General features: G+C 56.6%; 2 protein-coding genes and 1 long non-coding RNA gene across 3 annotated transcripts in view; 2 read left to right on the forward strand and 1 right to left on the reverse strand.

Moving 5' to 3' along the window:
• PTPA (protein phosphatase 2 phosphatase activator) overlaps positions 1–6,170 on the forward strand; it is a 28,539-nt gene extending 22,369 nt beyond the window's left edge. The window contains exon 10 of the mRNA XM_069873233.1: positions 1,556–6,170. Coding sequence (XP_069729334.1) covers positions 1,556–1,630 — 75 coding nt within the window. The 3' untranslated portion in view covers positions 1,631–6,170. The remainder of the gene's footprint in view (positions 1–1,555) is intronic.
• Positions 6,171–16,086: 9,916 nt separating this feature from the next.
• On the forward strand, positions 16,087–17,564 carry LOC138729235 (uncharacterized). The gene is made up of 2 exons (XR_011338862.1): positions 16,087–16,172; positions 17,272–17,564. It is a non-coding gene; the product is annotated as an uncharacterized lncRNA (long non-coding RNA).
• Positions 17,565–17,789: 225 nt separating this feature from the next.
• Positions 17,790–19,160, reverse strand: IER5L (immediate early response 5 like). Its single transcript, XM_069873206.1, has one exon. It carries the CDS (start codon positions 18,845–18,847, stop codon positions 17,795–17,797), a length of 1,053 nt encoding a protein of 350 aa, XP_069729307.1. The 5' UTR covers positions 18,848–19,160; the 3' UTR covers positions 17,790–17,794.
• Between the last annotated feature and the right edge of the window lie 8,826 nt (positions 19,161–27,986).

The following is a 27,986-nucleotide window of genomic DNA, read 5'->3' on the forward strand; positions in this document are numbered from 1 at the left end:
TCCTGCTGCAGCAGGTTCTCGATGATCCGATGGGTCTTTTCCAACCTGGTGATTCTGATTCTATGATTCTGCTCGGCCCTGTGGAGAGCACAAGGCTCCTTCCTATGGAAAAGAGGTTTTGCAACATCACCATGGCTCTTACCTCCCTTTGGTAGGAAGGAGCCGTGCTTCAAAAGTAGCGCCTGGAAGAACTGAGCCGTACATCTTGTCCCCAAGGTCTGTCAGGGGGGCTGCTGGTTGCAGGGCTTTGACACCCTCCTGCTTCAGGATCTGCCTGGTGCCGCACCCCATCCCCCTGGCTCTAAGCAGATGCCATTTGTGCCAAGGAGTTGTTGGGGCTGGACGGTCTCCTGTTGGTTGGTAGCTGCTGTGCTTTCATTGTGTGTACTTCACACCTCCGGCAGAGCAAGACTCCTGCGAGCAGACTGATGGCTGGGTGCGGGGAAAGGCTCTCCTCCCAAGACACTTGGATTCCTTTTCTCCTCTTTGTATCAGTGCTGTCTGGGGAGGGAAGAACTTGCCCCTCTGCCTGCAGTGAGGAGGTGGCCACCATCTCGCTAGCCGTGCTGCTGGCGGTGAGTCCCCGTTGCAGCACGGTGAGGTGATTATCACCCTTGTTTAGCACAACTACCACGGGGATGTTAGTGCAGGCGCAGCCGCTGGCTTGGTGCACACGTACTGCTGAGGTTTGTGTGTCTGGAGGTGAGTCTGCTCTGTGCTCTGAGTTTTGGGCAGTCTAAATCTGCAGTGACTCAAAAAACCAGCTCTGAGTGGCTCTGCCAGGCGAGTGCTGGCAAGCTTTGACGTGGTTATTGACCACAGCCACTGACCTGCCTGCCCTGGTGGGGTGGTGAGCAGAAGGGGCTTTGCCCTCCAGCCCAGCCCTCCCTGCGCAGAGCAGGGGCTCAGCTGGAGGAAGCAGCTCTGAGCTTAGCTGCCTTGCAGTGGACGTGTATGATGGATCTGTGATCCACACTCCCTCTATCATTGCTCTGCAATGCAGGGTGGGAATTTCAGGAGTGAGGGGGTGTTGGGAATAGGATTGCGTCTTAAACTATGGCAGCAAAATCACTGGTGCTTGTCTATCAAAGACCTGAGAGTCTGGAATGCAGCTGGGGCAGCGATTTGTGGTTGCAGGATGGTACCTCAAACTCAGAGTAGGGGCTCTGTCCTGTGGAGGGAGAGTCTCTTCCCTGGGGGGTTTCTGCAGCTCTCAAAGTGTTTGTAGGGTGAGGCTCTTCAAAGAGATCAGCCTGAGCAAGGAAAGGTGGTGAGAGAGAAAGCTGCTGACATAAACATGCCTCTTCTGCTCATGCTCCAGGCCTGAATTTCAGCAAGGAAAAGGCTCTGGCTGAAGGAAAGGGGATGGGGGTATGAGTGTTACTGGCCTGAGGAACCTGGTGGGAACGTTGAGGGAGATGTGGGGCTGATCCCTCTGTCTGAGACTGACCTGAGTGGGCCCTACGCTTGCTGCCTCCTGACCCAGAGGCTCTGGCTGTGTGCGTAAGGTGGAAATATCTCCTGAATTCACCCCTTTTTCTCTCTCCTCCTGCAGTGCCTGGAGAAGTTTCCTGTGATCCAGCACTTTAAGTTCGGCAGCCTGCTCCCCATCCAGCCTGTGACGTCCTAAGGAGGCCGCGGGAGGAATAAAGGCAGCGGAAGCATAGCGTGGCGCTCTTCCTCCTCCCCTCACCCCCTCCTCATCACCTTGCCCGTTACACACAGCCCGTTCGTTCCTGCACATCCTCATCGGTAACCACAGATCCAAAGCACTCGCTGGCCTTGCACGGGAGACAGGACCTGGAGCAGCTCCTCCTGCACGTCCCCAGGATGGGGATGTCTCGCCAGCGACCGAGCCGGGGCTGTGCTTCTCTGCTCTGCTGCATCCACGGGCAGCGTGACTGCTGTCTGTGTGGCTCTGGGCATGTGAATGGGGTTTGAATAGAGGCTGCCTTGCAGCAAAAGGCTCTCTGCTTCCCTTCCTGGGAGGAAGGGGGTGTGGAGGGGAGGAAGGCACGTGTGTATGTGTTGGGCAGTGGGAACTGCAATTTCCCTTTTGAATTTCATTGAAGTTTCCTGTTGCTGTTTGGTTTGGGAAACCACTGCAAGGGGTGAGGCGTGAGCCTGCACGTGCCTGTAGGCAGCCGCCTCTGCTTGCACGAGGGGCTCTGAAATGGGTAGAGGAAGTTGTAGGGAAGGTCTGTGGGTTGCTGGAAGCCCAGGGTGCCATCTCTCCCTTATTCTGGGTAACTAAAACCCCCTCCCTCCTCCATCTCTTCTACAAGGTTCCCTAGGTCTTCCTTTCCCACCACCGCCTCTTCTCTCGGGTGAAGCTGGGAACCTTCTGGGCTGCGGGGGTCTGAGCTGGCTCCGGAGCCGGAGATAAAGTCCCTGGAGGGACCCGGCTCTGTGAGAACAGCTATGCAAAGACACTGCTCGAGTGGCGCCTGCTCCGGCTCCCTCTTAACGGGCACAAAACCTCCTATGTTCACGTGTTCATCGCTGGGTCCAACCTGCCCCCTGCACTCCCCGTTTCCTCTTTGTGCTTTGCTGCCCCCGGGGCTGGGCTGGCCTCAGTGGCACAAGGTGACTGTGTTTGCTGCTGCTTGGTCATAAATTGTAGTGACAGCCCCATCACGGAGGGATTTCTCCACGAAGCAGTGTGCTCCCCGGCTCTTTTAGGGAAGCATCCCTGGAGCAAAGGCAGCGTGGGGGGCAAGTGAGCAGCTTTATCTGCATTTATGTACTTGCGCTGGAAACAAAAGGCCTGAATAACTCAGGACAGCGGGTTTTATCTGGAGAAGGCTCTTCCCCTTTGCCATTCCCTGCTGGTGTTGCTATGCTGGACCTCGGGCAGAGGGACCACATTTCCAATGCCACCAGCAGCAGCATCTTGAAGACAGGCAGGTGAACAAATGGGGATGTGGTCCAGACCACACCAGCAGCATCACTAGGAGGGCAGAAATCGCTGGTGCTGTGTTTGAATTGAGCCGTTGTGTCCACCAGGATGGTCCACAACTTTGCAGATGGGGAGGAGATGTTTCTTCTTTGGGTTTCCAGGCTGGATGTGGGGGAACAAGGCTATTTGCTTGGGGTCAGGGCAGCAGGAGGAGACGGTGGGGCTCCCGCCAGCCAGGCTGCTTGGCTTTCGCTGCTGTGTGGCTTTACTGGGGGCGGGGGGGAGGGTTGGGAAGGAAAAACAAAAAGCCTGCTTGTGAATATTTTTCCCCACAATTTTCTTTTTGCCAGATCTACTCGTTCCCTCTTGTAAAGGTTCTCTCGGGCGCTCAGGGCAGGGAGAGCAAGAAAGGGGTTGAAATTAAGAGCCAGTGAAATGCAGGTGTCTGCAGAGTGAAGGCAGAGCTTTCCAGCACTGCTACTGTCCTGTCTGCTCCTGGCTTGGCCCTGGGTGGGAGGGGACAAGGATCTTCTGACCTGCCTAAAACAACTCTATAAACTTGCATTATAAATGAAAATGGAAGACTGGAATTAAGTCTTGTTTTACTCTTAAATGGGATATGTGATTTAGCTTGACTTTCCAAGTGGAGCGGTGCTGGAGATACGTGTGCTTGCTGGGACTTGATGAGTCCAACTCCAATGGAGCAGTTTAGCAGCCAGTGCCTGCATCAGAGACCCCAGGTGTCTCCATCTGTGTCCCCTCGTGTCGCTATGTGGCTTTTGGCAAGTGTCACCGTGCTTTAAAGGGCTGTGCAGCAGCTGAGCTAAAGCCCATGGTTTCAAAAACTGTTGAAGAGTTGGGTATCACAGAATCACCAGGTTGGAAAAGACCCATCGGATCATGCATCTCTCCTGGTCATGTTATGGAAATGGGGCTTCTGTGCAAAAGGATGGGTGGAAATGCTGACATCCATGCATGGGAGGGACATCAAGAATGTGAAATACAGCACCAAAAAAAGGCTGGAGAGGCTCACAGAGTGCTCTGTGTTTCTTGCTTCCCTGAGTCTGTACATCCTGCTAGGGTTTTTTTGACTTGAAGCAGCTAATTCCTATTTGAGTCTTATCAGCCCACTTAGGATGTGTCCCTGTCACTTGGCAGTCGGCAGCTTGCGCTCCTGACCCCCACCAGCGTCCATCACTGGTTCTTGGAGCTCTGCTTCTCTCCCGGTGGGTCCATGCACGTAGCAGCACCCAGGGCTGCTCAGTGTCCGAAGCGGCGCTCCACCTCCTCCTCCCACGTTGTGGTTTTAATTAAAGTCTCTGTGTTTTGCACTGGTGGCTGCGTTGGTCTCTCTCAGCCTGGGGTTTGCTCCGCTTTGGGAGCAGAGCCAGCGAAACTGGTGGCTGGAGCCTTCGGTGCAGGGAAGAGGCTTTGTGGAGGCACTTGCCTTGTTGGTGGTTCATCTCTTGCTTGCACCAAATTGACTCGTTATTTAACTGCATGAATCAATTATATCCGGTCTGTCTTTGTATTCTTCCGAGGTGTCTTTTTGTCTTTATAGTATGTTTTATTTATTTATTTAACAACTTGGCTGTGCCCACCCCCCTCTCTCCCAGCTTGGATTTGGCAGGTAGGTGATGTGCAAAGCCTATTCCCAGGCCAGCAAATACCTCTTGGAAGATCAGAGACTCAAACAAAGGACGTTTGAGCCTTGGTTTTGAGGCAGGGTGAGAACTGGAACCTTTTCCTTCAGCTGTTTTTCCTGTCCTGCTGCAGGGGCTGGCTCGGGACTTCCAGCACCAGTTTAGAGCAGCAGTTTTGTGTTGGATTTATATAGAAAATTATACCTGGACCTTCTCGGGAGTGATTGGAGGTAGTGTAAATGTGCTTAGCGAGTGCTGGGTTCCTTGTCGCTGGGTTGTATCCTCTCCATCAGCGGAGGCCAACTGTGTGAGCGCACGTTGCTAAAAGTGGCAGCAGCGTGGAGGGACGGATGGTGAGCAGAAATGTCATCTTGGATCACAGATGTTTTCTTTGAAGGCGCTTGAATTCGTCTTGAACGTGTCCCTTGGTGAACATGACGTGCGGTGAAGGGAAAGCAGACGTCGTGTGGGTTTCTCACCATCTTCCCGCTCAGCCCACTGCCCAAGCCAGTTTTTGTTTAAATTGAGTTTTCAGAACTGGATCCTTTGGCGTTGCGATGCGTAGGCCGGTTTGTGTTCCTCTTCAACAGCCGTCGCCTTTACAAGGGGTGCGTTTCTGAAATCGCCGTCAGCCTGCCCCTGTCTTTTTCTTTGCAGCCCTCCTTTATAAATGAGCATTCATGGCAGCCAGTAATAAATGAAGAGTTAAGAGAAGCAGCCTCATCTGGTGACAGCAGGAAAAGAATAAGAGGTAGAGCTGTTTCATGCCATTGTTGCTGTATTTGCTTGTCGCTGGTGTGCGGCTCAGTTCCATTACGCAGTGCTGGGCTCCTGCTATTAAACAAAGAAGTCCCCACTGCAGGACCAGTGTTTGTTGAGCAGCAAAACCTGACAGTTTTCAGGATGAAGACGTACTTCTTACCCCAAGGAGCCGGTATCGAACCCCACAAGAGCCCTGGATGCCACGTTGTGACTTCCTTCCCAAAAGGGAGAAGAAGCAGAAGTGAGTGGGAGAAGGTGGAATCAGTGGTTAACGATAACCTGAACTCTCCTGGTGGGAACCTTCTATGCTTGAGAAGCTCACGGTGATCTCAGTGCTTCAGCAAGGGCTTTTCTGGCTCAGATGCAGAATTTAACAGGGTCATTTCATGCTCTAATAGCCAAGAGGATTGATCTTCTCCTTGAACATTGCTTCCCCTTAGGTGGATGAGCACTTCCCATTGACAATGGAGCAAACTCCTTGAGCATCTTGGGGACAGGCACGTCTTTTCCTGGACTGATCTTCTAAAAATGGTGCCAAACTTCAAGCTAGGATGAGCTCAATTGAAAAAAGGCTGCTTCCACATCACATTTAGCGAGGGCTGAACCATGATGGGCATCTTCAGCCTGGAGATATGCTCGCTGGGAAGAGCACAAGGCTGTGAGCAGGCTTTGGAGGTTCAAAAAGGCTTTTGAGGGGGTGGAGTGGGTGCTTCTGCTTGCTATAAAAAGCCTGGGCTTGGGAATGTCTATATCGGCCGGCACTACGTGGGGCATAAATACAGTTGTCGCTAAAATTGGAATGAGTCACTCCCCATGTTCCCAGTTGCAACTGTAACACAGATAATAAATTACGTCGAAATCCCTCATCCCAATGTGGGCTTCTTAATACTCGGTGCATGCAAACCCGTGGGAGCGGGAGTGGGGTCCTGTGAGCACCGAGGTGTTGCTTAAGTCCTCCTGAGCGCAGACTTGCTTCCTTTTGTGAAAAATGGATTAAGGATGTGCTCGAGGATTTGCTGAGACTATAAATGCAGGAAGGGGAGAAAGCAGAGGAGCAACTTCCTATCACTTCTAAGACACTTGGGAGAGATAAACCCAAGCAGACCGTACTGCACGAGTCAAGGTACCCAAGTTATCTATTTTGACTTGAATTCCTCACGGTTTTAGGTATGGAAATGTCTTTTTCTTTGGAGATGGTGAGGTCTGGGGTGCTGGACCAAGCCTGGTGAGCGGTTTGTAGAATCATAGAATGGTTTGGGTTGGTTTTGGTTGTTTCCTGCACTTGGGGCACAACAACCCTGTGCAGCTACAGACTAGGAGAAGTCTGGCTGGAAAGCTGCCTGGAGGAGAGGGACCTGGGGGTGTTGGTTGACAGCGACTGAACAGGAGCCAGCAGTGGCCCAGGTGGCCAAGAAGGCCAATGGCATCTTGGCTTGGATCAGGAATGGCGTGACCAGCAGGTCCGGGGAGGTTCTTCTCCCTCTGTACTCGGCACTGGTGAGACCGCTCCTCGAATCCTGTGTTCAGTTCTGGGCCCCTCACCACAAGAAGGATGTTGAGGCTCTGGAGCGAGTCCAGAGAAGAGCAACGAAGCTGGTGAGGGGGCTGGAGAACAGGGCTTATGGGGAACGGCTGAGAGAGCTGGGGGTGTTTAGCCTGGAGAAGAGGAGGCTGAGGGGAGACCTCATTGCTCTCTCCAACTACCTGAAAGGAGGTTGTGGAGAGGAGGGAGCTGGGCTCTTCTCCCAAGTGACGGGGGACAGGATGAGAGGGAATGGCCTCCAGCTCCACCAGGGGAGGTTCAGGCTGGACATTAGGAAGAAAAATCACGGAAAGGGTCATTGGGCACTGGCAGAGGCTGCCTAGGGAGGGGGTTGTGTCACCTTCCTTGGAGGTGTTTAAGGGACGGGTGGACGAGGTGCTGAGGGACATGGTTTAGTGTTTGATAGGAATGGTTGGACTCGATGATCCGGTGGGTCTCTTCCAACCTGGTGATTCTATGATTCTAAGGGACCTCAAAGCCCATCCAGTTCCACTGGATCAGGTTGCCCAAAGCCGTGTCCACCCTGGCCTTGAACATCTCCAGGGACGGGGTGGCCACCAGTGCTCTGGGCAACATAAGCCAGTGCCTCCCCACCCTCATGGTGAGGAATTTCTTCCAAATGTCTGATCTAGATCTTCCTCCTTCCACTTTTAAGCCATTTGTGGAGCTGGTGAGATGCCCAGCACTGCAGCCTTCACGTAGACACAGCGCTTTGGGATTCAGCTGGAGGTGGTTGCGATGCTAAAGGAGATAAAGGAGATGTGTGTGGTACAACTGCTAAAAGAGCAAAGCATTCTGATATTCCTAAGAGTCCATTTGTCCTGTGATGGCTATGAACTGTATAAAATTGACTGGTATGGTGGTTAGAAAGAAATTCCAGCCAGAATGAGATACTGGAGCTTATTCTTTTATTGGTACCAGCTCCTCGCTGAAAGCAGCGGCTCTGCGCTGGGTCTCACTGTTCCGTGTTCGGAGCATATACCTTTAAAAATATTAGTTTAGGTATTACACATCCCCTTTGAAAAAAAATTCCCTTGTAGGCAAGAATAAAACTTACAAAAAGGCTGTTACAGAGATCATCAGCTCTCTATTAGATAGCTTGGAATATGCTCCACTAGCACCGGAGTTTAGTCTTCTCCAAATTACTGTAGAGGATTTGACTGTATCTTGCTGATCCATCCACATTTTAATTTCCTCTGCACGGATACATATTGCAGGATGCTGGAAATCCCCAAGCCCACTGGAGCTGCAAGACTGGATGTTTCATCCTGTAACACCAATAAAATGTTAATGCATACTAATAGCAACAGCAAAGGGGTTTATGGAGCGAGCGGGGAAGTGTTTTATAATTGCCAGGGTATCTGTGTCACAGAGAATTTGGGGTTAGAGTCATCAAGGGTTGCGCTTTGTCAACGCAGGGAAAGGAAACCCCTCAAATATACCTCCAACCTACTAATTTTTATAATTAGGGGGAAGAGGGGAGATGAGTCCCTAGGGAGAGTAAAACATAAATCGCATATAGATGTGAGAGCTGCCTGGATGCTTTGGGGGGAAGCAGACGTGGGTTCGGTTGCCTCCTCTACTGCCAACCCTGCTGTAACCTCAGCTAAGGACACCGCCTCGGTGCTTTGAGCTGGAAGAGAACTTAGGAAGAAATGTTTTTCTGAGGGAGGGGAGGTGCTGGCCCAGGTTGCCCAGAGCAGTGGTGGCTGCCCCATCCCTGGAGATGCTCAAGGCCAGGTTGGATGGGGCTGGGAGCCCCTGATCCGGTGGGGATCTCTCTCAGAACCAGGGGACAAACCCACGTCCAAGTGCCATGGCTGCTTTCCTCCATCACCCATTTCCCTTCAAACCACGCTTGTGGTCCCCGCAGCACCACAAATACCCGGTTCTTCTGCTCTTGGGTGAACCAGAAGGCAAGAACATGGTTAAAAAGCCTCAAAAGCTGGGACGTGAACATCCCAGCTCTGCAACAAGTGTTGAGATAATGGGAAGAATAGAGCCTTCAGTTTGTCCCCCTGGAGCTGTGTCTGGATTAACTCAGCCTAACATTGTTTAAGGAGCATTTACATGGAGAGCTTCTTCAGCTTGGCCCTCCGGTGCCTGCTGGGTTAGGCAATGCCTCTGGCTCAAACCTTGGCTTGGGATCCGTTGATTCTGGAAAATCCCCAGGTTTCGGAGCCCTCCTATTAAAACAAGCAGCGCTGTGATCATCCAGGCTTTTCCTCTTCTGCCTGTGGACCACGGAGACCCTGTGCTCTGGTCCAACGTGAGAAAGAGCAGAGCTGAGACCAGCTGGGACAGATCACTGGATCCTGGCACGGTGCTTCTAACGGGGCACGATCTCCACAGCCTCGCTGCCACTTTATTTGTCCTACAGTCCTCCAAGATCAACAGACACTGACGGGAGCATCGCAGAGATGCGTGTCTGGGGCATGAAGGATGAGGGTGCAACCAAAGGCTGGCGGCTCCGGCAAGAGCAACACACGGAGGTGTTGAAAAATGGAAGAAACCTGGTTTCTCTGACCCCAATTTCAAATTTATCTCTACTTTGTCTTGTTTTGTTTGTTTGTTTGTGGTTTTTTTTGTATCCTAGACTGCAGTAAATGGGACCGCACCACCTGGCTGGGCTGAGCAGAAATGTTGGGGAGCTGCTGGAAGCTGTGAGATGCTCCAGCCAGGCAGTGCAACGCATGGAGAAGCCAACCCATGCCTCAACTCCTTAGTTTCCACATCTCTGCTGTACATACACAATCATAGAAAGGTTTGGGTTGGAAGGAATCTTGAAGCCCACCCAGTCCCACCCCTGCCATGGGCAGGGACACCTCCCACTGGATCAGGGGCTCCAAGACTCCATCCAACCTGGCCTTGAGCATCTCCGGGGATGGGGCAGCCACAGCTTCCCTGGGCAACCAGAAAATAAGAGGTTTCTGAAACACCAATCCCTGAGCTGTGCATCCAACGAGCCCTGGCTCACTGCTAGGGGGGAGCTCCTAGAAATATCCCTGTTTGCAAAAGGTTTAGGAGCAGGAGCAGGTTCCTATTTGAGGTGTTTTGTTCCGTGTGGGATGCTGGCATTGGTGCTGCGGAGAAGCGGGCACGGACAGGGCATGGTGGGGTGGCGACGTGTCCATCCTCCCCAGGGAGCAGCGGAGAAACAAAAGCTGGAGCAGCGCAGGGCACGCGGCTGCCTGGGCGAGGAGGAGAGGAAAAAAGAAAAATCTTTGTGAAGGATTTCATCGGGGAGCTTGAAAGGAGGCGATTCTGCGAGCGAGCCGTCGCCTCTCGGAGCAGAACTTCCCCGTCTCCAATTTCAAAATTCCATTCACATCAACGTTCACTTTCATGTTGTAAAACCTGGGGAAAAAGGGGCGGGGGGGAAGCAGCTATACATGTTTCAGGGAAAAAAAAAAAAGCCTCATTTTGGGGAGGAAAAGAGAGGGAAAGGATGGCTTTGGTGGGAAGAAAAAACAAGCTCCCAGAATGAAACTGTGGAAATATGGAGTGATAAGGAAATTTTCTGCTCCTGTCAGTGTGGGGCTGAGCCTGAGCAGAGCGTGAATTGGCTGCTGGAGTCCGGCTCCAACTTTAATAGATGCAACTTTTCTCTTTATCCAGGTTGGGGAGAACGTAAAACAGAGTTGGTTGGGATTGACCTCAGGAGTGCCTCTGGCTTCATGCTGGAGAGGTGGGAGCAGGGGACACGGTGCTGCTGAGCCATGCGAGTCCCCATGGTGCCGTGTGACAGGAGCTGGGGAGGATGCTCCCCTCCTGGCCATGGGTCAGGAATGGTCCATGGCAGCATCCAGGGCTGCTCCTGGGGCTTCCTCAAGCCCTTTTCCCCTCCTCTGAGCAGGTGTGGGGCAGGTGTCTCTGCTCAGCGGCCCAATCATGGGATCAGAGGGGAGGATAAGAGCAGGGTTGGGTGTCCTGTAGGACACTGAGTGCCTTCCTTGAGGAAGGGGAGCCAGGGCAGCTCTGCTTGCTGGCTCCTTCTCCTCATGCTGGCCTCCACGTGCAATTTGGTGAAGATCTGGGCTCTCATGCCTACCTGGCACAGAGACCCCAGAGAGCAGCTCAGCTAGAAGCACTTTTTGTCCTGTGGAGCAGCTGGAAAAACACTCTATCTCCAAGCATCTCACCCAGTGGTGCTGTAGGCCTGCCCCAGGTTCTTCTGCAGGAGGACCAGCACCATCATGGGCAGTGCAGCCTCCTTGCCTGGGGGAGACGGTTCCTAGGAGAGCAGGTGAGCCCACTTATGGATTTTGCTCAGCTGAGCTGGATTAGTCCCAGTTTGGAGGTGTTAGCAGCTGGATTTCCCCATTTCCCAGCTTGTTGAGGCAGCTGGTCCTCCTCTGGAGACCCTGCGCTGGGTTTTGCTCATGAAAAGGTGGATGGAGGGGTGTGTGCACCTTGCTTTGCAGCACAGACCTGCCCTGCTTGTGTCTCTGTGGTGCCAGTGACCTCCCAAAGCATCCAGCGTTGGAGACTTCTAGATACTGGAGGAGGTTTTTGCTTCTCCTACCATGCAACCAACATTCTCGTGCTGCTGAGATGGCTGCTTTGTGCTCAGCGTCTGCTGCTTCTGTGCAAGGCAGTTTTTTTTACTCTAATTTTTCAGTCGTGTTGTTTTTGCTGGTAGATGCAAGGGACGGCGTCTTCCGTCACACAACAGCCTCCTCTTAACTTTCGCGACGCGCGCTGGTAAATCCAGGGTAGGCTTAACTCAAGGAGCAACATTAATCATCAAATCTATAAGCAGGATATAGAAAGGCCAAGCGTGAATAATTACCGCTCGGATGCTAATTACCCAGGCCCAGACCAAACCCAACATATTAAACACGGCGCTAACGGGAGCGGCCTCTCCACCGCGTTGCTGTGACCCCCAATAGCTCTCCCACTGCTCTCTGCAAACCTCCAAACCTCTGCAGATCCCAAAATCTCTCCCTGCTCTTCCACGTTTGAGCCAGGGAGGTGGGTTGGGGGAGGATCTGACTCACAGCTGAAGGACTGAAGGATCCTGCGTTGCGACTGGGAGGGCACAAAGTGGCTCTTCGGGGGGAGCTGGGTGCAGTCTTGCTCTTGGACTTTGTGGTTTAGGATGTGGAGCAGCTCCATTTGGGGCTCAGCACCCAGGAGCTGGTGCCTGTTTTGTGATGCATGGGTGGAGTTTTCTTGGTTGGAGCCCAACCCCTTCCAGGGGCGCTGGGCTGATGACCCCGGAGGTGAGAGAGGTTTGTCCTCCTCCGTTGTGTCCATCCTCATCCCTCCTGGTGCAGGGGGAACCTGTTGGATGTGCCGCGATGTCCTTTCCCAACCTGACCTGCTCCAGTAGCACCAAGACCTGGCTGGGCTGTTGGCTTTGGCGCTGGATTTGATACTCCGATTCCCAATTTGAACCCACCAAACACCCATGGGGTGTTCCTCACCTTCTGCTATCGGTGAGCCCAGCCCAGCCCTGGAGCCCCCTCTGCGCTTGCAGCTGAGGGAGATGAAAACGAGAGCCGTGTTGGCCCCTCCTGGACTCCACAGGTGGCTGCCAGCCACGTTCTGCCAGCGAGGAGGTGCCGCACCAGCTTTGGGATGAGTTTCTGTCTCTGTTAGCAGAGGCAACACCTCCCTCCGGGGCAGGCTGACCCTTCCCCTAACCCAGGGGGTTCAGTGGAAGGATGCCAAGAGCACCCCAAGAACTGGATTTGCTTGTGGTGAGGGGTTTGTGTGGTGGAGGGAAGGGCACAGCTGTCTTGCAGCTGGTGGAGCGAGCGCCGGGTGCGGGAGCAGGACCTCCCTGCTCCCCTCGCTCTCCCCCATCTCCCACCCCAAGGAGGGGGTTGAGTCCCCTTCCCTGGAGGGGTTTAAGGGACGGGTGGATGAGATGCTGAGGGACATGGTTTAGTGATTGATAGGAATGGTTGGACTTGATGATCCACTGGCTCTTTTCCAACCTGGTGATTCTGTGGTAGCGGTGGGGGACGAGCAGCTGGGGGGTTCAGCTGAATCGCGAAGGGATCAAAATATTTTGTGCCTGGAAGACGAGGAGCGCGTACAAGAGTGAGGACAGGCTTGTGTTGGGGGGTGCAACCTTCCCCTGTCACCTCCCTTCTAGCCTGAATGCTTCTGCCATCATGATTAATTTATCAGGTACTTATGAATATGCAGATGAGACTCTAGTTTCCAGGCTCTGCTTTCAGGAGAGAGGCTGTGTGATGGGCTTTCTGCTGCCGCCGCCTTCGTAAGAAGAGAAATGTCATGTACCGGGGTTGAAAATAAATAAATAACTGCGCTGCCGAGAGCGTCGGAGTCTCAGTGGCTCCGTGGAGATGAGGATCAACTCGTTCCTCGGTGTCGGGGATTTTTGAGCATCCCCATGGCACGTGCACCCCATCTCTCCCACCTCTCCCCATGGTTATTGGTGATGCAGAAGCATCTTGGCCAGTTCCATCCTTTGAAACCGTGACTGAACCCCCAGAAACTTGCACTGCGAGCTGGGGTGAGGGCTGAGCGTCGCTGGGAGAGGGAGGTTTGGAGAATCGGGTGTGCTTGGGGGCGTCGAGTCCTGCGGGAATGGGAGTTCTCCCTGCTTTGCCGCTGGTAACCTTGAGATCTTGGAGATCTGGAGCTGTTTGGGAAGCCGATGAGCGTGTGCGTGTGGATACTGGGCTAAAACAACATCTGCCCCTCTCTCTGGGCTGTTAGGGGCAGAGGCTCCTCAGGGTTTGGGATCCAGAGCTCTGCAGGAGGGCTTGGGGCTTAAAACTTCCCCCAAATCCTGCGTGGAGCGTGCAGGAGCCGCTGTTTCTGCTCATCCCACTGCCAGCGCCCCTCTCCAGCTGCCTCTGGGCTGGGGAGCTGTGATTCTGAGGCTGAAGGGTGACTTGGAGCTGCCCCAGGGTCCCACTCCAGGGTCTGGAGTGGGGAGAAGGCTTCTCTCTGGCTCCGTGGGTGAATCTCTCCTGGCCCCAGCATCCCGGGTTTCATAGAGCAAATATTTCTGTTCGTCCCCACCAGCGCTCCCAGATGGGGCTTTTATAGGCTCTATGTATTTCAATTTATTTTATTTTCGGGGGGTAATTTGGAAAGGCAGCAGGAGAGCGGAGCGGGGTTCAGCCCCACAGCCTGAGCGGGATGGGGCAGCCTCGGTGGGGAGCGTGGGGCTGCCCCCCCAGCCCCTTCCTCAGCCCCAAAGTGAGGTCGGGGCAGCCTCCCAGCCCTTTCTTGTGCCCCCCAGCCCCTTCCCTTGCCCCCCAGCCCCTTTTTGTGCCCCACAGTGGGGTCGAGGCAGCCCCCCAGCCCCTTTTTGTGCCCCATATGGGGTCGGGGCAGCCCCCCAGCCCCTTTTTGTGCCCCATATGGGGTCGGGGCAGCCCCCCAGCCCCTTTTTGTGCCTCATATGGGGTCGGGGCAGCCCCCCAGCCCCTTCTTTTGCCCTGAAGCCCCCGCAGCCCTTTCCTCTGCCCCATACTGGGGTCGAGGCAGCCCCCCAGCCCCTTCCTGTGCCCCCCTGCCCCTTCCCTTTCCCCGCAGCGGGGTCGGAGCTCCCCCCAACCCCTTCTTGTGCCCCATATGGGGTCGGAACCACCTCCAGCCCAATTTTGTGCCTCATATGGGGTCGGGGCAGCCCCCCAGCCTCTTCCTCTGCCCCCCAGCCCCTTCCTCTGCCCCACAGAGGGGTCAAGGCAGCCCCCCAGCCCCTTTTTGTGTCCCATATGGGGTCGGGGCAGCCCCCCAGCCTCTTCCTCTGCCCCCCAGCCCCTTCCCTTTCCCCACAGAAGGGTCGGGGCAGCCCCCCAGCCCCTTTTTGTGCCCCATATGGGGTTGGGGCAGCCCCTCAGTCCCTTCCTCTGCCCCCCAGCCCCTTCCCTTTCCCCGCAGCGGGGTCGGGGCAGCCCCCCAGCCCCTTTTTGTGACCCATACGGGGTCGGAACCACCCCCAGCCCCTTCCCCTGCCCCGCAGAAGGGTCGGGGCAGCCCCCCAGCCCCTTTTTGTGCCCCATATGGGGTCGGGGCAGCCCCCCAGCCTCTTCCTCTGCCCCCCAGCCCCTTCCCTTTCCCCGCAGAAGGGTCGAGGCAGCCCCCCAGCCCCTTTTTGTGCCCTATACGGGGTCGGAACCCACCCCAGCCCCTTCCTCTGCCCCCCAGCGGGGTCGGGGCCGCCCCCCCCCCGGCAGCCCTGGGCGCTGCGGGTCCCGCTGCGGGCGGCAGGGGGCGCTGCGGGCGCGGAGCCGGGCAGGGGCAGCGCCGGGCGCTGGGGCTCCCCCCCAACCCCGAGCCCCGAAATCCCATCCCGGGAGCCTTTTGGGGTTTTATTAAGTGCGGGAGAGGGGAAGGCTGCGCTCCCGAGGGGCTGCGGAGCGGGGCTTGGCCGTGGGGTGGGCTGGAAGGGGGTCCCGGGGATGCTGGGGGAGTACTGGAGATACCGGAGGGGTCCCTGAGGATGCTGGAGGGATACTGGGGATGCTGGAGGAGACTGGAGGGGTCCCCGAGGATGCTAGAGGATGCTGGGAATACTGTAGGGGTCCCCGAGGGTGCTGGAGGGATACTGGAGGGGTGTCTGAGGATGCTGGGGGGATGCTGGGTGGATACTGGGGATGCTGGAGGGATCGCCGAGGATGCTGAGGGTGCTGGAGGGATACTGGAGGGGTCCTTGAGGAGGCTAGGGGGATGCTGGAGGGATACTGGGGATGCTGGAGGGGTCCCCGAGTATGCTGGGGGGATACTGGGGGTGCTGGAGGGGTCCCCGAGGATGCTGGAGGATACTGGAGGGGTCCCCGAGGATGCTAGGGGATGCTGGGAATACTGGAGGGGTCCCCGAGGGTGCTGGAGGGATACTGGAGGGGTGTCTGAGGATGCTGGGGGGATGCTGGGTGGGTACTGGGGATGCTGGAGGGATCGCCGAGGATGCTGAGGGTGCTGGGGGGATACTGGAGGGGTTCTTCAGGAGGCTGGGGGGATGCTGGGGGGATACTGGGGATGCTGGAGGATACTGGAAGGGTCCCCGAGGATGCTGGGGGAGGCAGAGGAGAGCCTCCAGCCGCGGGATGTCCGCTGGATGCGAGAAACTGGGATTTAAAAGAAGAAAACCTCTCCCATGCTGATATGGGGGCGGGGAGGGGGGAGGCGCGGAGCGGGAGTGGGAGCGCTCCCCCGGTTCGCTCATTTACTTTAACGTGTATTAATAAACATAAACACAAAAAAAAAGGGAAGGGGGGGGGCGAGAAAAGGAGGAACCCACCCGCACCACCCAGCGGCCCCGCGCGGGGATAACAAACTCCAACTTAAAAGTTCCCGAGCGCAGCGGGGGGCGCGGAGGAGGCGGCGCTGCCAGGTGTGTGTGTGTGTAAGGGGGGGCTGCCAGGTAAGGATGGAGCTGGGGTTGGGGGCCCCCCGGCTCCCCCCATCCCCGAGAATCGCTGTGCGGGGCATCCCCGGCCCCACCGAGGGGCTGTGGTTGCAGCTTGGGGGGGGGCTGGATGGTGTTGGGGAGGGGGTAAAGGGGGTTTTATGGGACTGGGGGGGTCATAGAGGGGGGGTCAGAGCCTCTGGGAGGGTCTCAGACACAGGAGAGGAGCTTCCGAGGGCTGCGGTGCGAAGGAAAGCGAGGGCACGGCAACTTTATAATCGACTTTTTATTAAGATTATAAATTTAAACAAATCTGAACAGTTTTACCCGGTGATATACAATTTCATATGCACAAAAATACAGGCTTACAAACAAAGAAAAGAAAAAATGAGAAAAGGGGAGGGGGGGGGGAAAAAAAAAAAAAGAAAAAAAGACCCCAACAGACCGTTTGGCAAAGCATCCTCAGTTACACATAGTGCTGATACCGTGAAGTTGAGAGGGGTTAGGCTGCAAAGAAACAGGGAGGGGGGGAAACACGACCAGAAAACCCACCTTTTTACAACAAAAGGTTTTTCTTTTTAAAAGAAAAAAAAATATATATATTAAAAAAAAAGAAAAGCAAGAGAGGAGACAGATCTACAGGAGCCAGATCTCTTCACAAGACCAAACAATGCTGGTTTGATGGGTTGGGAAGCTGAAAACGGGAACAGCTGAACTTTAAAGAGAGGGGAAAGAGGAAAAAAAAAAGGTAAAGGAGAAAAAGAAGAGTAGAAGACACAGCACAGAGGGATGGGAGCAGTGTACACGGTTACCTGCGGCATCACAGACACACACCGAGGTGGAGGCTTAGGGGGGGGTCCCCCCATCCCCAGCGGGAAGCAGCCCGGAGGGACCCCCTGCCCCCCTTTCTTCCCCCCCCAAATCCATCTCTCCTAACCCTCCAGCGTTACCCTGGCACAAGCGGTGGGAAGGAGAAGTCGCATCGCACGCGTTTCTTCTAGGAGGAAAGTTGAAACGTTTTCGTTTCTGCCTGGTTTGGTATTTATTAATTTTTTTTTTTTTCTCTCCTTTGAAATACATAAAGAAACGCACAGAAGTGAACGGGCAGCGGCTCTCCGGGCCCTCCTCGCACCCCAAAAAGCAGCAGGGGAGGGGTGAGGGTCCCGGTCCCGGTTCTCACGTGGCGCCCCGGGGAGGAGAACCCCGAGCGGACACAAAGAGGATTATTTAAATAGGTGCTTCGTTGTTTTGCTTTTTTTTTTTTGTTGTTGTTGTTGTTGTTTTGTTCGCTTTTTTTTCCTGTTGTTGTCGCTTTGTTTTGTTTTGTTTTGTTTTTTTTTTTCTTTTTCTCACCAAAAATAAAGTCCCGAGATCTTCGCTTTTTTGTCCTTTATTGTACAATTTATAAAACACTAGCGTGGCTCTGCCCTCCCACCTCCCCTGCGCACCCCTCGGCACCCCCCCCACCTCCCCAACCCCCCCCTCCTCCTTTGTTTCAGCCCCCCCCCCCCCCCCCTCTTTCTCCGGAGCCGCTGCCCCTCGGTTTACCAAACCCCCCTACCCCTTCTCCCCTTTTTTTTTTTTTTCCCCTCGCCCCCCCTCCCTCTCTAAAAGGCGACGATGGCCCGAGTCCAGGCTCCCAGGCTCGCCAGCGCCTGCTTGCCGCACAGCTGCCCGTTGAGGGGCTGCTCCGAGTCCTGCTGCCGGCTCACCAGCCCGGAGAAACCGGAGCCGAAGATGGAGATCAAGTTGGAGATGTTGGAAGAGTCCTGGGCTTGCTCGGCGCCGTAGTCCTCGAACCGGGCGCGTTTGGGGCACGGGGCGAAGGGGGCGCCGCCCGCCCCCCCCCCGCCGCCTCCTCCTCCTCCTCCTCCTCCTCCTCCCCCCGGCTCCCCTTCCTCCTCCACCCCCTCCACCTCGTCGTCGTCGTCGTCGTCCTCCTCCTCCTCGTGCCCCGGGTGATACTTGCGCTTGGTGCCGGGGGGGGCGGAGAGGAGCCCCGGCCCCGCTTGGCAGCAGCAGGGACACTGCGAGCAGCAGTCTTGGTGCAAGTAGCCGTTTTCCACCGTGGTCACGACGTGCGTGTCCAAATCCAGCACGGTGGTTCGGCTGCCACAGTGCGGGGTCCCCAAGTCACAAGCGGCGGCGTAGAGCAGCCCCGAGGCGGCGGCGGCGGCGGGGGGGGAGGAGGAGGCTGCTCCTCCCCGGTAAAAACCGGGAGGCGAGTCTCTGCACGGAGGAGGTGGTGGTGGAGGTGGAGGAGGAGGGTGCGGGGGGTGAGCGGAGCAGCTCGGGGCTTCCAGCAGCTCCCGGTGCGGCGCGTCTTGGGGATGCGGGAGAGGCTGGGGAGGGGGCGGCGGCGGGCAGGGGGGCATCGTGAGCCCCGGGGAGCAGCCGTCGGGGTAGTGGTGGTGATGCTGCTGCTGCTGTTGCTGCTGGCGGCGGTAAAGCTCGGCGTAGCGCTCGCTCAGGTAGAGCTGCCGGGCGTTGCGGAGCACGTAGGAGACGAGCAGGTTCTTGTGGAGCTTGATGCCGCCTCGCTGAGTGCGGGAGCTGTGGATCTTCCGCAGGGAGATGCTGATCAAACTCTGCGCGTCCAGGCTGCTCTCCATCATCATCATCATCATCCTTCTCCTCCTCCTCCTCCGGCCCCTCAGCATCTGCTCGCGCCTCCCGAGCGGACAGGCAGCCCGGGCCGCATCCACACGGCAGCCGGGAGGGCGGCGGAGAAGGAAAAACGGAGGAGAAAGAGGCGAAAGGAGGGGTGGGAAGGGAGGGAAAGGGGGGGGGGAGAGGGGAGAAAAAAGGAAGGGAAAGAGGGGAAGAAGAGAAGTCGCTGGAGAAGGAAAGGAGAGGGGGAAAAAAAAAATAATCTTCAGGGCGGGAGCGGAGCGGGCATCGCCGGTGGCTCCCGGTGCTGCTGCTGCTGCCGCCGCCGCGATCCGTGCGGGCTCGGCGCGTGCAGCCAGCGCCGCGCGCGCCCCCGCGCTCCCTCCCCTCCCGCGTGTGCGCGCCCCCGGGCCACGCCCCCCGCCCCGCAGGCCACGCCCCTTCCCACACGGGCAGCGCCCTCCTTCCGTGCAGACCACGCCCCCTTCCAACTCAAGCCACGCCCCCTTCCAACTCAAACCACGCCCCCTTCAACATCAAACCACGCCTATTCGCGCACACAGCACATAACACACCGCAGACCGCGCCCCCTTCCCACACAGACCACGCCCCCTTCTATTACAGACCACGCCCCCCCGGCCGGTACCTGTCGCGCAGCGGCACTGAGCGCCCTCCCGCCCAGCCCCCGCCTTTTATAGAGCGGCGCCGGCCCGGCCCCGCCCCCTCCCGCGCCCGCAGCCAATGGGGGAGCCGCGCGCGGCCTGACGGGCGGCGCCGCCGGCCAATAAGAGCGAGGCGGGCGCCCCGCGCCGTTCAAATGCGGCGGGGCTCGGCGCGGCGTGATGGGGGCAGCGTGGGGGAGCCTGGTGGGGGCTGCCAGCCCCGTGTCCCCCTTCTCCTGGCTGGACACAGCCCCTTTTCTTCCTTTCGCAGCCCTTGGTGCCCCTCTCCTAGCTGGACACAGCCCCTTTCCTCCCTTTCGCAGCCCTTGGTGCCCCCCTCCTGGCTGGACACAGCCCCTTTCCTCCCTTTCGCAGCCCTTGGTGCCCCCCTCCTGGCTGGACACAGCCCCTTTCCTCCCTTTCGCAGCCCTTGGTGCCCCCCTCCTGGCTGGACACAGCCCCTTTCCTCCCTTTTGCAGCCCTCAGTGCCCTACTCCTAGCTGGACACAGCTCTTTGCCTCCCATTTTGCAGCCCTCGGTGCCCCCCTCCTGGCTGGACACAGCCCATTGCCCACCTCTGCAGTCCCTGGTGCCTCCTGCAGCCCCTAGCACCCCTCTGCAGGCCCTGACGCCCCCCTCCTGGGTGGGTGCAGTCCCTTGTACCTCTCCTGCAGCCCCCAATGCTTCCCCCCACCCGGCTGGGTGCAGCCCCCCGGCGCACCCCCCCAGCTGGATGCAGCCCCTTGCGTCCCTCCTGTAGCCCCCTGGTGCCTCCCTCTTGCCTGGGTGCAGCCCCTTGACCCTCTTCTGCAGAGCTCCGGAACCCCCACCCAGCTGGGTGCAGCCCTCTGCGCCTCTCCTGCAGCCCCTGGTGCCCCCCTCCTGGCTGGATGCAGCCCCTTGCTCCCCTCTGCAGCCCCCAGCGCCCCCTTTCCCCTTGGGGCTGCCTGAGCTTGAGGTGTTAAAGGTGATGAAGGGCTGGCAGCATCCCAGCACTGCTGGTTCCCCCCGCAGCACCCCCTTCTCCTGCTTTGCAGATGCTTATCTCTACCCCACACTTTATGGACAGGCACTGCGAGTTGTGCCATGGGGAGGGGGCTGCGATGCCCTTAAGGGTTGGAGGTCCTCGAGGAGCTGCAGGGGCTCAGGGTTGTCCCTATGCTTGTTGCTTAAGGGTCCTGCTAACAGAGGGAGCAGTGGGATTTGGAGAAGGCTGCGCTGCTGCAGAGGAGCCACCCTTGGCCAGCAGGTAAGAGCCAGGGCTGGGAGGGCAGCTGGGGGGCTTGGGGAGGGGGCTACTGGGGAGCCCAGGAGGGACTGTAGGGCTCTTCTGAAACAGCATCTTCTGCAGAAGGAAGAGAAGAGGGTTTTTTCTCCCTTTGCATAATTTCCCCAGGCTTGGTGTCTGCTTTGGGGGGGCGAGCTGGTGTTTGTACCTTAGTGGTGGCTACGATTAGCCTCGTGTCTGCACGTTGTGGGGAGCCCGCTGGATAATGAACCTCCAAAGCTCTTGCTTCTGCTGGTGCAGCCCAGCACCTACGCTGCAGGGACAGTCGCATTAGGTGGTCACTGAGCTTTGGGGGCACCGTGCAAAGCGAAGAAGCTCTGGGGGGCATGCTCGGAGGGCTGGGGGCTCTGCTTGCTTCCTGGCTTGGCTCCCTCATGTCCTCCACCCAAGGGAATGGGAGCAGGTCCAGCACCACAGAGCATTTTCTCCTGGTGGATTTGTGCTTGGTGGAGCTGTGGGGCAGCTCCTTGCAATCCAAGTGGCAGCTGGGCAAGTCCTCCTTGCTTGGGTGACCTTGCTTGTGGAGCATCCTTCTCCGCAATCGACTCGCCAACTGGGGTGAAAGACACTCCGTGCATTCCCAAGCTCTTGTAGGATGCTTTTGACCTGCTTTCCTTGTTGGTAACGTGGAAAATAATCTGGAGGGCGGCTGTAGCTCAAGGCAGCAGGACAGTGTTGGAGATGGGGGATTGTGCCGTGTCCTTTCTCTCCGCCACCAGTGTCTTTTGCAACGCTGCTTGGCTGCAAGTCGCCTTTTCTAAGGCTGTGGCTGAGCTGCAGCTGGAGATGTGGGAGGTGATACCTAGAGCTGGTCTCTGCGAGATATTATCGACTTCAGCAGGGCTGCCGTTGGGGTGCATCACGCAGGCTAGTGCTGAGCTTTGGGTGCTTCGGTGGCTGGAGCCAGGCTCTGCTCCTGCTCAGTCAGATCAAAGGCTCTGCCCTTGCTGGGGGTTGGTGCTCGTGGACGTGAGCCCCAGCTGCAGGTCTGCAGGGTTTTCTGTGGCTTCCTGGGCACTGGGGAACCAGAATAGCGAGCGCTGATGCTGCCAGCCTGGGCCACATCTCCCACCCAGGCAGTGCAGGCAGCGGTTGCCTCTTGCTCAGCTGGCATTTGCTGCTCCCAGACCCACCTTTCTCCATCCAGCTCCCCGACCCATCTTTGTCCAGCTCCAAGACCCCCCTCCAGCTCTGACTCCAGCCTAGATGGTCCAGGCTAAGAGCCTGAGCAGCCCAGCAGCTACAAGGTGGCTTGGATAGCTCGGATGGTGCTGGCCACAAAGCATTGCCCTGGCAAGCATCCTCTGCCTCAGGCTCACCGTCCCATTGTGGCTTGAACTTGCAGTCTGGCCTCGGGACACTGCCCAGCGCCGGCCCTCGGCTCTTTAATCATCGCCTGGCCCTGCTGGCCCTGGGTTGTGGCTTTAACTGAAGGGTCAGGTGGACTCGAGACCTCATCTGGAGTGTTGTGTCCAGTTCTGGAATCCTCAACATAAGAAGGAGATGGGACTGTTGGAACGCGTCTTGGGGAGGCTACAAAGATGATCAGAGGGCTGGAGCATCTCCTGTATGAGGACAGGTTGAGGGAGTTGGGCTTTTGTTCAGCCTGGAGAAGAGAAGGCTCCGAGGAGACCTTATAGTGACCTTCCAGTACCTGAAGGGGCTACAGGAAAGCTGGGGAGGGACTGTTCATAAAGGCTGGTGGCGATGGGACGAGGGGCAACAGAGAGGGGAAGATTTAGGCTTGACATAAGGAAGAATTTCTTCACCGTGAGGGTGGGGAGGCCCTGGCCCAGGCTGCCCAGGGAAGCTGCGGCTGCCCCAGCCCTGGAGGGGTTCCAGGCCAGGTTGGATGGAGCTTGGAGCCCCTGATCCAGTGGGAGGTGTCCCTGCCCATGACAGGGGGTGGAACTGGATGATCTTTAAGGTCCCTTCCAACCCAAACTATTCTATGATTCTATGAGTTTGCAGGGTTTATGGAGGTGCAGACGACCTTGCTCGGGGTGATGCATCCTTGGGGTGGTTTGGGGATCATGGGGCAACTCCGATGCAGGAGATGCTGCCGTTTCTGGCTGTTGGGGAAGTGCCCTCTGCTACAGCTGCCGGAGAAGCTTGGTGGCACCAGGAATACCCAAGAGCACAGCAGGAGCCTCTAGGAGCTGAAGACGGAATTAAAACTTTAATCTTATTTAGAGTCTGGGTAATTAATATAAAGGCTATAAAACACGGGCCTGATCCTCTCCCTGACTGCCGGGCGAGCCCGGTGGTGGCTGCATTTTTTCTCTCCTTCCTGACTGGCTCTCTCGGCGGGTGCGAGCGTTTTGTTTGCAGCCACGGTGGCTTTAATCCTGGAGCCGGGACAGGCTGCGAAAGCTGCGCTGCTTCAGTTTGGCCCGTGGACTCCAAAATCTCCTGGAGAGACGGGAATCTGGCCGATACCTGTCTTGGCAAATGACTGTGAGCTCTGCTTTTCTCCAGGAGGATGATGAGTCCTGTCTGTTTTCTGGCTCTGCAGCAGCAAGCTGGGGCAGGATGGGTTGGTTTGGTGATGCCTTTCCCAGGAAAATATCCGTATCCTATCCAGCATCCCTATTCTCTGATCTCTGCTGGGGTTTGTGCCCCTTTGCCACGCAAAGGGACCTTAAGGATGCTACTGCTGGTCTGAAACCATCTCAGTTAAACCAAATCGCGGCTTTTAACTGGCCGTAAAATGGCAAGTACCATTTCTTCCCCAAAGGAAAAGAGGATGGGCCCAAGACTTGCTGTGTGGAGGGCTGTAGCTGCACCTCTCTGGGTTTTCCTGGCCCCAGGCTGTGGCGTGGGTGCCGTGGGGCTGGTGCAGCTGTACCGTGCTCGGTCCAGCTCTGCTGATGTCCTGGTGCCAGCGCTGCTCTCGCAGCCGTCGATCCCGCAGCGAGCTCCAGCAGCAAAACCTGGCGGTCCGCTGCTCTCAGCTGCAGAGTAAACAAGCTGGCAAGAGAAACCATTTTGCTTCAGCTAGTAGGAGAAACCCTTTTTAGGTAGCACTTCCAACTGGCAGTGCTCTCCTCCATTAACCCCCTCCTTCCCTTTGCAATGAAACGTGAAGTTGCAGCGATCGGGGATCAGGGTCTTGCCAGGGCAGCTTTGCCACCCAGAGCAACGAACACAGACGTGAATTTACTGCTTGATCTCGTAATTTCAGTGCAATTAGACTGGCTGCTAGAGAGCAATTTCCCCTTAAGCCTCAGAGTCCCGGGTCTAGGCATTGCCTGGCTTTCCTCAGACAAGGAAACAGAGGCATTTGGGTATTGGCTGAAACACGAGGGTTTTTTGGGTGCACCTGGAACTTGACTCCTCGGAGATGCGTCTGCAAGTCGGAGCTGTGGGTGCCTGGCATGTCTGAAAAGGAGCCTGCTTTTCAGGCTCACTTATTACAAGTCAGGCACCCAAAGCTAGAGGGGAAAACAAGCCAGAACAAGGTTTTCAGGCTGAGCTCTGGGAGGAGGGTTGGCCTCTGCAACCCCCTCCCCTGTGCCCGGCAGACACGATGCTCCCTGGACCCCTAAGCTGCTCCCTGGACCCCTAAGCTGCTCCCTGATCTTGAGGGGACCTGTAGCACGGACCCATGGGGTTTGCTTTTTCCTACTGATCTCACAGTCAAACATGTTGTATAAAATCCTGGAGAAAACAGGGACGAAAACCATAATAAAATATCATCCCTTTAATATTGTTCCTCCTTGCTTTAAACTGGCAAGCTGTACGATGCCTCCCGAGCACCACGATGGAACAGGGCATGGGTGAAGTGCTCAGTACTTTGATCTGCTCTGTTCCTACCGAGCTTCACTGACTCGTCTCCTGTATCTCTTGTACCCTGGGCACTGCCGTGCAACCCACAGGCTTCGCTGCTGTTGCTTCCCAGCCTCCCTCCTGCGTTGCCAAGCACAGCCTGACCCATCCCTGTGCCCAAGGGGGAGCTTTCAAACGCTCCCTGTGCTTCCTGCACTCCTACCAGAGTGTTGTGAGGTCCCCTTGGCCAGGAATTGCATGATTCTTGCTTTGATCCTAGGAGGGTGGAATTAAGGAGGTGGTTGATTGCTACCAGGGTCTTCTTGCCTCCTCAGTGGGCTCAGCTTATCGTGCTGTGAGTGGGTAAATGCTGCCTGGGTTGGCCGGCTGGTGACATGACCCAAAGGAGAAGAGGGTCTTTGCTTGCACCCAATGTATTTTCATAGAATCATAGAATGACCAGGTTGGAAAAGACCCACTGGATCATCGAGTCCAACCATTCCTATCAATCACTAAACCATGTCCCTCAGCACCTTGTCCACCTGTCCCTTAAACCCCTCCAGGGAAGGTGATTCAACCCCCTCCCTGGGCAGCCTCTGCCAGTGCCCAATGACCCTTTCTGTGAAAATTTTTTCCTGATGTCCAGCCTGAACCTCCCCTGGTGGAGCTTGAGGCCATTCCCTCTCGTCCTGTCCCCTGTCCCTTGGGAGAAGAGCCCAGCTCCCTCCCCTCCACAACCTCCTTTCAGGTAGTTGCAGAGAGCAATGAGGTCTCCCCTCAGCCTCCTCTTCTCCAGGAACCCATGCATCATTTTGTTACTGGCTTTGCTGTACCCACACGTCGCTCTGCGGTAGCAGATCTGTTCCTTGCTAGAGCTGAGAGGAATGAGCTGTCGATGATGTGAGTGGAGCTGTGGGTGTTCATGGGGAGGTTGCAGTGTCCCCGTTGGTCTCGGGGAGGTTTGCTCGGCTCGCCTGGTGCACAGAGCTGCTGGGGTGATGTTTTGCATGGGTAAAGCTTCTGGCACAGGTGCTTCCCTAGGTGTTTAGCAAGCCTATCCGACCGCATTAGTCTTTCTGCTGGTGCTTTGTCTCCTTTTTTCTGGCATATGGAGGACACAGATTGCTACAAACCCATTGTTGGATGCTAAAGCTGCAAGATAAACTGGATGCAGCAAGCTTAGGAGCCGCTTGTTGTTCCACACCTTGGATCGGGTGCTCCACTGGACCCTGGCGCCCCAGGGAACTTGTCACAGCTCCAAGATAGACATGGCACTCGTCCTCCTGGGGGCAAGAGGGATTCTGAGAGCCTCTCTGCTGCCTACACGGGGCAGGCACAGACCCCGTGGTGGCTACCTGGGGGCTTGCACAGGGACTTTGTGTCAGCAGCATCCTCACAGCTCATATAGTGTTTGAGATTGGAGTATCCACGGCCTCTGCACCGCTTGACAGGGACTTGCAGGCGATCCAAGCCCTGCAGCTTGCAGGAGTGATGGCACCAAAGCTCAGCCTGGCTGCAGGGCTGTGTGGCTCCAGGCTGGGATCTGCTGCCTGGGTGCTTTCCCGGTTGACCGGAGGGAGCTGTGCCGAAGGGTTAGACAATTTGAGGTGCTTCTGTCCATGAAACCTTAGTGTGCCCAGCACTTGCTCTCACCTAGGCAGAGCTGCAGGGGGAACAGGATAGGACCCTCACCCAGGGGACTTGAGACCATGGCTTGTGGGATCGCTATGAGGAGGGTGCTTTTACCTGTGGTGGCTCTTGGGTTAGGGATGGGAATAAATATCACTTGGAGCCAGTGGAGAGGTGAACAGCAGGCTAAAGGACAGCTTTGAGCTCTGTGTGGGAAACGTGCTTTTGTCTCCACGGTCTGGGTGTGTGTTGAGCAGTCAAGCTACCTCTCTGTGCTGGTGTTTGGTCCCATCTTCTGGGAAGAAACCATGACAAGGGCTTGCTGCGTTTGGCACAAGGTCCCTGGAGCTGGTTTTGTTGGAGGCTGTGGAAGTGACCACCACCTCCTTGGAGAAAGCAGGTCTATGCCCCTTCTTGGACCTCTTCTTGTAGCTGTAAAATGAATAAAGGATGACACCTGCAGATCCCTTTCCCATCTGTCCTGGGTGGAGCAGGATAGGACTTGCTGAGGACCAAGTGGGATTTGCTGCCAGGTTCTCTACCAGTGATGGGACCCGCAGGTTCTTGGAAGAACCCAGACAACAAGCTTTATATAGTGATGAGAATGCATGGAGGCCAGGCACCTGTGATCCAGGGCTACTTGTGTCTCTCTGCCTTGCTTTTCTCTCCCACCTATACCCTGTCCTGTGGTTTGTAGGCGCTAATCTGTGCAGGATGGGGCTTTTCTTACTGCACCGGCACCATCAGAGGTCCTTGGGTGACTCCTGTGATGGGAATTGCCCACCTCCAGTGAAACCACCTTCCCAGGGCTTGCTGTGCTGGGCGGTGATGCTTGGCATCGAGAGCAACCAAAGGAGAAGATCCTTCCCTGCTCCCCGTGCTTGCCAAGCCCGCAGGGAGGGTGTTTGGGGCACAAACCAAGTTGGAGCTGTGGCTCGAGTGGGGAATAAACGCTGGGATGGTGTGTGGGACCTGCCTGGGCTCCTGTCCCCAGGCACAGTGGGGTCCCTTTCCTAGCTAAAAGTGACCCGAGGCGTGCGTGATCGTGTCTGCCAGGTGACGCGGGCTCCGAAACGGTTAATCGCTGTGTGCCTGTGATGGAAAATGCAGCCTTCTCCAGTCCAGCTGGGGAGGAGCGTGGCCTTGCAGTGCCCGGTGGATGGATGGATGGACGGACGGATGGATGGATGGATAGATGGCGAGAGAAGGACTACAATCCCCGGCAGGGAGCAAACCGGGGGGGATGCCGGGACTGGTAGTCTGGTCCTGGCTTGGGGGTCCCCGATGCCACTGGTGGCTGGGGCGGGGGGACCCAGAGGGAATGTACAGTCTCGGGGAGGAGCCAGCGTGTTCACCCACTTTGTTGTTAAATACCTTAAAGGAGCAGTGGCTGTGCCCGAGCGAGCTCCCTAGCGGAGTCGCGCAACCTGGGCCGTGGGCTTTTTAAAGATAAAAAATCACTCGCATGGCCTTGGTTATTAATGACATCTCTCGCACTCGGTAACTCCTTCGGTGCCTGGGCGGCGCTGGGGCTGGGAGGCTGCGGGAGCGATGCTGGACCACATCTGATCCTGCATCCCCTCCGGAGCATCCTCCTCCGATGCTCTGTGCCCAGGAGCCTGGTGCTGCCGGGGGATGGATGCCGAACCATCCCGTGCTCTCCGTGCCGTGGGAAATCGGCACCGAGGCTGTTTCCTCACAACCCTGCTCGTGAGCTCCACAGATAAAGAGCTGCGGAGTGAAGTGCAGAGCAGTGACCACGCGGGCAGCGAGGCAGATTTCTCGTGCCACTGTGGCACAGCTGTGACCTGGAGATTTCTTCCCCCTCTGGCATAATTCAGT

The sequence above is a fragment of the Phaenicophaeus curvirostris genome, chromosome 20 (assembly GCF_032191515.1).
Source record: "Phaenicophaeus curvirostris isolate KB17595 chromosome 20, BPBGC_Pcur_1.0, whole genome shotgun sequence".
Lineage (NCBI taxonomy): Eukaryota > Metazoa > Chordata > Aves > Cuculiformes > Cuculidae > Phaenicophaeus > Phaenicophaeus curvirostris.